The sequence below is a fragment of the Egretta garzetta genome, unplaced genomic scaffold, assembly GCF_000687185.1.
Source record: "Egretta garzetta isolate BGI_Z169 unplaced genomic scaffold, ASM68718v1 scaffold322, whole genome shotgun sequence".
Taxonomy (NCBI): domain Eukaryota; kingdom Metazoa; phylum Chordata; class Aves; order Pelecaniformes; family Ardeidae; genus Egretta; species Egretta garzetta.
Window position 1 is genome coordinate 1142527 of NW_009259044.1, and position 12102 is coordinate 1154628.

The 12102-nt window shown below is 36.8% G+C and overlaps 1 protein-coding gene across 1 annotated transcript in view; it reads right to left on the reverse strand.

Annotated features, from left to right (window-relative positions):
• LRRC28 (leucine rich repeat containing 28) overlaps positions 1-12102 on the reverse strand; it is a 49836-nt gene that overhangs the window by 2294 nt on the left and 35440 nt on the right. Inside the window, 4 exon segments of the mRNA XM_009635055.2 lie at positions 1120-1147; positions 1150-1233; positions 3846-4021; positions 7555-7657. Coding sequence (XP_009633350.2) covers positions 1120-1147; positions 1150-1233; positions 3846-4021; positions 7555-7657 — 391 coding nt within the window.

The window sequence follows — 12102 nt, forward strand, 5'->3', positions numbered from 1 at the left end:
ATTCTTGTGCACTATATATACCAACAAGTAATTTCAGAAACATTCCTTTTTAAAACACCTTTCTTTTCTGCTCCCCACCTTTAGGCATATGCTTTCTAACTAATGGTTTGACTTGAGTTCTCCAAAAAGAACCTGAACATTACATTTGCTTGACTCCCAGTCAAACTTTTCTTTAGTATATCACATTTTAAGTGACCTTCTTTATTAGGTTTCAAACAGTACTGTACTTTTGTCCAAGTAGAACCAGCTGAAATTTCTCTGATGATGCTTTTTCATTGCAGAAAGTGGATTCGTTGATAGCATACCCTACCATGAGCCATAATATCAACTCAGACTTATAGGGGTTATGGAAAGAATCACTGCAAAGCAATCACTGCTCACCTTAAAAATATTTTAAGTCTTTATCTACATGAGCGCAATATTCCCTGAACCATATCCCAGTTTTGAGTCCCTTCTATGACTGTACTGTCCAGCAGGTCAGGAAGTTTGTATAGGCTTGTCTACTCAACTTGTGAATTCTGCAGACACATTCACAACTGCTACAACCATAAAAACTGAAATATTTTTTAAAAGATGTATTGCTACAAAACATATGTTACAATGCAGAATGCTTCCACAGCATCTCAAGCAAATTAACATGGAAAGAAAAACAAGAGCATTTTAACACAGAATATTTTAATTAAGCTCTGGCTTCAGTGCTTTTTTCCATCTTTAATCTTACAGCACTTTTATTTGGTGGTGGCGTTCTCCTGAATTCAGGGTTGAGACCATCAGGGGAAGTATTGGTGTTAGGTAGTATTTCTTTCTCAAGGCACCAAAGAGCCATGCTTGTGCTGCACTACCAGGAACAAGTCAATCCCATCACATCAAAACCCTTCACTATCTTATGGCAGTCTCAAACAGGCAGGTGTGGTATCCCTTGTTAAATAGTCTAACAGCAGTATTCTGATTTCTGGTAAATAAAAGATGTGTCAACGTTTACATGCAATCATAGGACAGAGGCTTTAGATCTGAAAGGCTGCAAAGTTAAAAAAAAAAATAAATCTTAAGAATATGCTTTGTTCCATAAGGTGTTTTTCTTCCTAAATGAAACCCCAGAGTAATTTCCTGTATAATTACCCTTGATGCAATCCTGCCATTGGAGTTTGCTGCAGCGGTGGCAGTGTCCCAAGGGACAGTGCAGCAATTCCAGGAGGCTTTTGGGTAGTGAGATTGGAGTCAGAAAGTTCACATCTAGAGAAGAAAAGAAACAAAAAAGGCTTGTAACAAAACAATTGCATGATGAAGTCGAACATAACAAGCCCGATTCATGAAAAATTCAGAAAATGAGCTGTCTCACATTCTTAAGACTTTGCCAAAAGAACAGCAAGGTAACATAAATTACCACAATTAGGGTGAAGCTTGTCGTGCTTTCCATGTACTAGTTAAAAAAGTTAAATATGTACATTTAGCATCTGTGGGCATAACATTAACTGGGTCCAAATACCCAGGTAAAAATATTATAGCTCAAGCAAATAATAAAAACCAGCAACATATCCTAAAGCATTTTTAGACACAAAGATGATCTAGACAGGTATTTAGTAATTGATAACAATACAAAATCCTGAAAGGGACATCAGGAGTATTTTACTAAGACATTTCAGCAACCAATCCAGCAGGATGGCAAAGCTCACTAAAAAGCCCAAACTCTACCATCAGCAAAAAGGGATCTGAAATATTTAGAATGACTTGAAATACAATCCAACCCAGCATAATTCTCACAGGTCCAACCAAAGAGACCACTCTAGAAAGATCAATACATTCATAATCTCTTAAGTGTGCCCCCCCAGTTTACAAGATGCCATCATTTTCACCAAAAGGGACTCCGGGGTCATTTCACGGGAAAGAGCAATCATTTTCTCAGGCTTGGCCCAAGCCACATAGTGTTTTATAATTAAAACCCAACATGCTAATCTCCATCTAGAAACTGAGAGACAGCCAAGACAGGTGAATGAGTTTAGGTGCTGAGTAATCAAGACAAGACGCAGTACCCGATAAATCAGTTTGCAATATCGCACTAGTTTCAGCTTTCAAACACTAAGGTTTAACCCCATACACAATGCACCACGACAGCCTCAATTGAGATGACAAGCATGACAAATAGTACATTTGCGTCAGAAGGAAAAGGTCACATTCTGTAGCGAAGCAAAGATTGAGGAAAAGTAGTCCAGTCACTTCTGTCATGCTTACCTAGCAGCCACCAAGTATTTAACAGCACCCTCGAAACTGCAAATTTAGGCAGTGATAGATCAAATCTGCTGCTTTAATCATATGTGCCACCTGCTTCCCCAGCACACCATTATCTTACATCTGTCTGAACTATGCATGACTCCTGCCTCACCGAGATGTGGGTGTTGCCAGTGGTAATGCACATAGTCTTTAATAAGGTCACTCAGAATAAGATGTACACACATATATATGTATATATCAGAAGGCTACACAGTACAGTGTAGCAAACTAGAAGTAGGCAAGATAGTTAAAAGAAGTTCACCATCTTTTTTAGGTTCTGCACCTTGATTGCAACTAGATAAAATCCTCACAGGCTTGTATAAACGATCTACAAACCATTCCTTAAACTGATTTTGCAGTGCTATCTCACTATTCCCAAGCCAAACTTCACCAGCATCTTCAGGAACCACATTCACAGAGTCATATTCCAGAAATTATTGTGCAAACCACAGTTGCCTGAAAAAAGTAGTTACTGATGATTTAAAAGGTCTTGCACCTGATGTTCTCAAACTCCTTTTCAAAGACTAAAATTTTGCAAATCAAAATGAAACAGCATGCATCATTGTGTAATTTTGATACAGCTGATATCCTGATACTAAACAACTAAAAACTCTAAAAACTTCCCCTCTCCCCTCCGTATGCAGAAATGTAAGCAGTATATAACCGCAAACTGATCAATTAGTATGTTCTCTATGTCAGTAAATACATTCTCCACACAGCAGTGCTGTTTCTTATGAACAGGCCTGTATGGTTATTCCACCCCTCAACATGAAGCTTCTTCCCTACAGCATATTTGCAAAGCAATAGTGTAGCAGTGATGATTTGCTCCAGTGGCCATGGTACAAGTGACACCTTCTCATAAACCCTCTAACCTTTCCACCGTAACTCTCATTGTAACCCTTCTGCTTTCTACATTCACCTCTAAAGCTGACTAATTCTCAAGATGCTGTGAATAGAGGGAGTCACAATACATCTAAATCTGACAAAAAAAACCCCAACCCTGAATCTGCAGGTTATCATCAGATATTGCTAACTCATGTGATTGCATGACACATAGCCAGATGAGCCAAAGGCCACTTTACAGCAAAGAGTCTGAACTGGGGCAGAACTAAAACAGCTCAGCTGTCACGCTGTACTGAAATGGCCAAGGGCTGCTAGCATTTCTTTTGCCTTATGTATAACAAGTCTGCCAGTTTAGGAGTGTACTGCCTGGCAATAAGTTGCATTGTTGGCTGATGCATCTAATCTTGCCTCAGGACCTGTATTTCTCATCTCCTCTTTTCATTAAAGAGTTTCTCCTGCAGAAAGCGTCCTTCTTTATACAGTCCTTAAGAAAGGAACCATTTGTAAGCACCACTCGACCTTAGAAATAGTCTTTGGATCTCTTTTTTGATATTGGACATTTTTGTTCTACTACAGCATTTCAAACATAATTTGATTAAATAAATCTTTTAAAATATTAATCCAAATATTAAACCCCAAACAGGTCTTCGAAGAGCTATTTGAAATGTTCCTATTACTGCCAGGAAAGCACTTCTTACTCTTCCTGTAATCTGAAGAATGCAGATATTTCATACCTTTTAAAAACCTGCAGTAGGTGTTATAGAGGGTCCTCATGGCCAGTTCTTGCAAAGGCAGCACATGATCTGTTTCGGTCCCTATAGATTTCACCTCTGCTGGCAGGAACACAGTTAACTGGCCCGATGAAAAAGAGAGCAGTTTCACCTCCGAAACTTGAATTGGAGAACCACACCTAGAAGGGCAGAAGACATTTAGAAACTGGTTAGAACAAAAATAATAAAAAGTAACTTTATGGGGAAATCCAGATGACCAACCCACAGTATGCCCGATACCGTTCTTCAGTGCAGCACCCTTTAAGGATTCCTTGCAGAGTGCAATACATGTTGACACACATTTTCCACAGATGCCCACGTTCTGCGATATGCTAGTCATGGGATATCTGGAAGTCTTTTCTTAGCAAATAACATACAAAACCTGGAGAAATGAGAACACAGTCCCAAGGAGGTGAACCAAGTGCACTACATGTCCCTTACTTTGCCAACACACTAATCTCTGTTAGCCTCTGAATACCATTATGACTAAATATTTTTACACAGGGGAGCAGTTTCATACCTAACAGTTGGCTTCCCATGTCTTGGATCAACTAGCTGAGAATGGTAATGGATTTCTCAACTATAATATGCAAGGCAAACTACAACCACCAAAAAAGATCATTTAAGTGCCACTGGGTGATTCTGTACTATACCTTTCCCCATCCACAGAGCTCCCTTGAGGGTGTAGGGGGGGGTGAGTGAAAGAACAGCATAAGCTGTCTACTAGCCTTGTCCTTCCCAAATCATACAAGGAAAAGGAAGGTTATTTGGATCCCAAGAGAGAAACTTAGCTTGTAGTAAAAATAATAACTCTTTACATGATCCCCGTTGCAAGCTATCATACCAAAGAGACACACACAGGAAAATTCTACTAAGAGGTTGGGGAAGTCAAGAGGGTAATTGGAATTGTTTATGACAACTTAAATTTGAAGCCAAGAGCAACTTGTTAGGGCCAGTCCTAACAAATGGAACAGAAACACAAATTTGCGAGACTTCCCAGATATTGGACCTAAAACTGAGGTAACCACACTCGACCCTATCAGATGTGAAAGGAATCTCATAGTACTTCTCTGATAACAAAGAACTCCATCTCCCCTGATTACAGGAAAAAAAAGCCCAGAGAAACAAGCAAAAAAAGAGCAGCATCAAACAGCAAGTCAATAAGACTCTTGTTAAATATTTAATACTTTCCCACACACCATTAATGGGGTTAAAATATAATTGGGAATTCAGAGATCCAGTATTCCAACAATCCATTCCCCAGCAATACATACCCAATGCATTAGCTGTCACAACAAATAAATCTAAAATGTTGTATTTTGAAGCCGATTAACCCCTTACCAACCTAGCTAGAAGACACACCCATAAACTCACTAGTTTCTGCAGTTCAGAGCTGGGCCATTTGGTCTACTTCATGTAAAGGGTGAGGCTATTAATGCCTGACCACAACACTGAAAAACAAAGTAAACAAAGCAAAACAGACCATCAAATGGAATAATCTAAGAGATATACACCCTTCAGTCAGAATGGATGAGGGAAATGAATCTCAACCTATGAGTAATAGTGGGTGCAAGAACAAAGAATTAATACCCCACACAAAATCCATGAGAGGTTAAAAAAAAGGAACAGGGGATGGTTTAACTAGCTGGGAAAAAAAAAAAAAAACCAAAAAACCACAGAGCTGCAGAAGAACCCTGGTGAATAAGTAACTGGGGGAAAAAAGCTGTGACCACCTATTGGCTGCCTTCAACAAGACTGACAGATATCTAGCTGGAGACTATGAAATCCAATCTGCAAAAAAATAAGATCAAAATTTATTTTGAGTGCTGAGATCATCACCTCTTACATAAAAGACTTTTTCAGTCAGTCTGACTGCAGGATTCCCAGACAGAGATTCATTACTTACACAATGCAATTTATATTCTATTTTCAGAAATCTAGCTTTATGTTAGTAACAGCAGCATGTCAGATTTTATTCTCCAGTGGATGACCAGACAGAGCACTAAAGCCTGGATCTTCAACTCTCGCCTGACCCATGCAAACCTTGCACTGGTTACTAATCCTTTCTTGGAAAGAACACAGAAATTCCTCACATGACAATTATTACAGAATAAGTGCTCTTCCTATGTTGAAAATTTTCCTTAAAAATAATCTGTGATGTTTCAAGATGGTTTCACAACATAAAGACAAATATCTGTTTGGTATACAAATATTATTTTGCTTACCAGAAATATTTTTAAAAATTCTTTATTATTAAGGAAAAAAAAATCTTTTTTTATTCCACAGAAGCATTACAATAATTAATTCCATTGCAACACTTGCAATTTTTTTTGTCTCTTCTATACTAGATTTATAATACTCTCCATCAGAGATACTAGCACCTAGCCTCACCAGCAGTGTACATTTAATGACAGCAAAAAGAGGTAGTATCTTCACAAAAGGCCAGTGCAAAGATAAAGTTATTTTGACTGAGTATAAAAAAGGACTTAAGTTAAAAAACCCAACACCATAAAGATATGGTTGTTTAAAAATCACCTGAAATAGACAGGACATTTGGACCAAAACTTCTGGAACATTTCCTGCATTGCCACTAGTGTTTTTGGTCACAGCCAATACAGTCCTATTACCTTTAGGGTCAATTTTATGTCTGTCTTACAATTTACAATCAGTTCTGAAACATCAAAGGCTAGAAATTATTTTTTTTGAAACACAAAATTAGTAGAGGCTTGAGACTGCACGCATTTCAGCAGAATTATAATCCAACTGCAAGTATTTAAATATCACACAACCAGCTGACACGGGAATATTAGAAAAACCTTAAAATGCCAAGACTCAGCATCTTGTCTATTGCAGTAGAGTGCAGGCTGTAGAGAGGGAATTTATATTTAATGCACAGATTTGCTGAGAGCGAGCATACCAGAAATTTATAATTAGATGGTAATGGGGACAATCCTCTTCTGATCAGTTTCACACCAGTAAGGCACCATTCATCAGTGGTGCTGATCCTCGTTTATGCTAGTGTCAGTGCAGAAAGAATTAAGCCATTATCCAGGACAGGCCACTTTTTTCCTCACATCCTAACCACAAACATGAGACAGCCTTGGATATTTTTAAAATGCACATGTAAAAATATACCTGTCAATCCATAATTCCTAAAAAAAAGTTACTTACTTTAGCTAGTAGGTACCAAGACCTACAAGAAGCTGATACTGGCATGTAAAATGAGTTAAGGAGCTGCATGTGACATTCCAAGATACAGCCCATAACTTACAGAAATGTGAGAACTTAAGAACTAGATAGATGCTGCAACACATTGAAAAACATTTTGTTCATTCTTTAGTTCTGGAAATTCTGTGAAGCCTACATTTTTGGCCAACCTTTAAATGCAGCTAGGATTCAGCTTTAGGCCTTACATTATCGTTAAAAATTCCTGCAGAGTAACTGCACTGTCTGTTACGGCTTAATACTAAAATACTGAAAGTCACAATTAACACAGAAGATTTATTACAAAAATGAAACAGAACTGGAAACTGCAGTAATCCCCTCAAAATAACATTAGTTCTGAATCAACCACACACCAAAAAAAGAAGTCCTTTGTATCGTAGAGGCAGATATTTATGAGAAGTTTTACAAGGAACAGGTATGCAAGACATCTGAATTAATTCATACCTACCCACTGCAACCAATGACTTTATTATACAGATAAGATGGGAGGCCTTTCAGATGAATATTGTTATCCACATAAACATATTGTAGCTCCCGAGAACGACCTAAATCTGGGTTTAGAAAACAAGAAAAGAGTCAGAGGGAGATGGGATGACATAATGACATTTATAAGCAAAGCAATTCTCTTTAATTATAAATAAGCTAATCGGACTCAATGTAAGCAAACATAAATTAGTACTTCTCAGCTGTAAAATTTCAGCCAATTTTTTTATTATGGATGAGCTGAAAAGCCATTTAGAAAATAGCATTTAAAATTACTAAACCAAAGCAAAACCTGTTTTCAGTAGCCCTGAAAATCCCATTATAAATAATATAAATGTTAACATTGACAAACTCTGAAGTCAGTTTGAAGAAGCAAAGGGACAACTGATTTCAGATCTACAGTGCACACTTCAAGTTCATAAGGTCAAACCTGTTTTCATTAACTGGCCTATTGTCACTGAAATCATAGCTTCACTATGTTTGGTAAGGTGGTAAAGACATAAACAAAAATGTGGTCTGCCCCACTCTTTCTTTTCTCCAAGAAGAGATACTTGTTTGGTTACATTAGCCATAACTAAATACAAACAGTAATCATTCAGAAACAAATCTGTGTGATGTGGTAAATGACAGAACACAAGAAAATATACAAGCATTAAACTGCAGAATATTATACAACAAAAGTTATGGCTACAAGTAAGTGATCAATACATCCAAAGGTGTGCTGCTTAGATTATTTCTGTTAAATAATTAATGGCTGGCAGTCAAAAAAATCAAGTACAGCAAATTTAAGGAGTACTTTCACAGACCAGAAATATATTAACATACTTCAGATAAGAGCATATACGTATGGAATAATTTTATTTTGTTTAGAAAATTAAAGTGAGAAAACAGGCCAAAATTAAAAGGGAAAATTTAGGCTTCTAAGAAAAGTTCTCAGAAACAAGAATTGTGCTTAGCAGCAAAATCTAGTCAGTCGTAAAACTATCTGCTATCAAAAGAAATTAAAAACATGCTAATGTGAGACATTTAAAAAGACAAACCAAACAGTGAACTAAAAAGGACATTCTAAAAGAGTTTTGAACTGGCAAGAAAGCCAACATGTAGGATCTTCTGGGCAGCCCATTTCATCTGTAGCTCCTATGCCGTTCAAGATACTGGGTTAAAGAAAGACATACGCTTTTAATACAAAGTACAAACCAAGCAAACAATGTTTAAAAGCCTCTTTGCCTGCAAGGGGATAGCTGCAACCCAGACAAACTCCATTATGGGAAAAAAAAAAAAATCTGTATGCCTCTCAACTTCTTAAACTTTTATGAGTATGTTATAGACACTAAGCAAGATAAACAAGCATTTGGCTGAATCAGCCACGTTACAAGGCGGTACTAATATCGACTAATTCTGACTTCCCATCTTTATCAATTGTCAGTTAACTTGGCTGGCATAAAAATAAGGATAACCAAAGAAATTAGCATAGCTTCTGTCCCTTTTGTAATCATGGCCAAGAACAGAATAAAAATTAAAACTACTTCCATGATACTTTTATTCAGAGTTTCTATTTGGAATAAGGATCTCTTATCATTCCCTACTATGTCAATAGGCAATACAATCCCTTTATTATTCAATAATAATAGTTTTATTGTACGGAAAGGTCTGGACACAAAAAGCAAACAATATTTTGAGTGATCCCCCCTGAAACGTTTGGCCATCTTAAAAGATACTGATTGTCTTCATCTGTCACCCACTTGAATGGCAGCTGTAAGCACCACAAACCTTAAAAGCTCACGCTGGGGAGGAGCTTCAGTGGGTGCCACATTATCAAACCTTTGATATACAGAACAAGTCATGATATCAACAGAAAACTAATAGATTCACTTTCTGAAATAAAAATGTTAACATAGAAAAACTGAGTTTGGGGTTTTTTCTTTTAATACATGCCCTTGCCCTGCACCAGTCTGTGGAGGTTTCATGGACCAAAATCTGGTCTTTGTTCAAACCAGAGTCACTGGGCATCAGGGGGAGATGTTCAACCATCACATGCTTCTTGGACCCCCTGTCCCAAAGACATTCTAGTTGGCAGAGCTATCTGCTGCACCCATCAACTGTCCTGCCCCAAGAAGCAAATACAAATATCTCTGCTGACTGATGGGCACTGCTGTGAGATGCTGCTGTGCATCGTTATGAGCTAACACCTCAAAAAGATGATTTATTTTGGCTCAGTATTGCAGGGCTGAAAATAGTTTAGTAAAGTTCTGGGGTATTTTTAGATGAAACAAAAAAACTGTTATCCTACAATGAATTTAAAAAAAAAAAAAAAAAAAAAAAAAAATCGCAATACTGAGGCACTATAACACCATAAAATAATGTAAGGCTGGAAAAGAACCAGCCAATAAAATTTAAAGCAGATAGCATGTGCATGGCACACCTAATGCTGAGAGAATATCGCCTCATGTTGCAGAAGCCAATTATACTAAGAGCAGAAAACTATGGGTTGCTGGGGTAGCTTGAATGTGCTACTGTTTAACTTATTAATTTAGAGAATGGAAGAAAATTTTTAAAAGAGGCTCATCTTGCTCATTTCTACACAGATGTATGCAAATGGACTGAAAATCAGGCAAGTCAAAAAAAGCCCTAAAGCTGTTCTTTTCATATGCATTGAGGGGGGAGTTAGGCTGCATCTCATCTCTTCCCTCCGTCTTTATCTTATGCTATGTTTAGATTCTAAGTTCTGAGTTGACTGCATTTCCTAGGTAATTAAAGCAAATTTTTGGATGTTAGACAAAATATCTCAGTAGGAAAAATTCAATTCCCAAAGCCAAATAGCCTGTAACTATAAATGTTCCTTTGATATAGTTTCTTTGCATTAAATAACCAAGCATCTTCTAGTTCCCAGAAGATTTTTTCCAGTTTCAAACACTATCCATAAAGTTTAAATTTAAATAAATCATCACTTTAAAAAGCTCTTTGTATCCTATCCACATTAATTTTTATGTCTTATATCAGTCAACAAATATTGTTAAAAATTCTCTAAAAAACACGCTTCTGAAGAACTTTGTAAAATAAGGAAGCTGTCCATCTATGAAAAGGCTAAAGCTACAAAGAGGGTTTTCATGTGGCTTTTGCAAGCACTGTACTGTGTCTAAAACATTTCCACTTTCCTTATTCCAGGCTTCCAGATCAAAGACCTTTCTCCCAGAAATGACCAAATGCCATGAGTCCTGAACAAACCCCAATTCTAATTTTTTTTTTTTTCCTTTTTCTTCCCTTTTTTTTTTTCTTCCTTCTTTTTTTTTTTTTTTTTTTTCTCATTTAACCTCAGGGCCCTGGCATATGCATTCCACATGGTGGAAGATGGAACAAAAGCTCTTGTGTGTCTGCGCTGATGCTCTTTTAACCATACTGTGAGGGCAAGGACACAAAAGCAGCATATACCGAGGTAGAATAAGACCTTTGTTTACTGTGCACTGATAATTACTAGACCCATTTTCTAAACAAAAAGTGCACATAAACCCTCAATAAAGTGATATAACACTGAATATTTGCTGTCATAACATCATCTGTACTGCCAGTAGACTTGAGAATTTATGGCCTATTTTAATTATATTTGTACTTTACTACATAAATCATTTTTATTTTTGCAATGTCATCAGATTCAAATTTCTGCTTGCAATGGAATTTGTTTTCAGGCATTGGAGCATTTGCTAACGGTAAAATTTAAAGTTAAAATTCTATCATAGGATAATTTACATTGTAAGTAGATTGATATAAAATGATCAGTAGTTCCAACTGCCATTCAAGAACAGAATTCTTAAGACCATTTCTTAGGGCAGCATGAAAAAGGTACCCTGACAATAACAGGGCTGTCCAGAATGCAGTTTCCAGTTCAACTTACACACACAATTTGTTTGTTGTTTGTTTGGGTTTTTTTAAACTGAATTATTAGGAAGCCCAAAGGCTCAGATCCACACAGTCTTGTTTCTTTGAATATAAATATAATATTCAATAGCTGAAAAATAGTTTTGTTTTTTTTTTTTAAATACTGGCATGTCTAAGAGTTAATTGTATTTTGCAGAACAAATGACTAATTCATTATTGTTTACCCATCTGCTTGTTTATGTACCAGTTCTGAAAGTCGGAGAGTGGCATCAGGTATTTTTATTGTATTTTGTAAGATTGATTAATAGTGTTCTACTTTTTTTTCTTAACACACATGTGCCCACAAACTTTGAAGAACGTACAGGACAAAAAACTGCATAGTACCTATCCAGCGGTGCTGTGAAAATACTGTGGTACTGCTGGATAAATCTTATACCTATCAATCTAGGAACAGGGGGAAAAAAGAAAAATGCAGATTTCCATTACACTCAACAGGAGGCTCTACTGGCAGCTACAAGAGACATACTTAAGACGAGGAAGAAGGGATTCCTTGCCATAGAAGATGTCAACCACCGTATGAAATAAAGGAAATCACACTTTAAAAAGCATTAAGCAATATTTTCCAAAGATATTTCCTCTA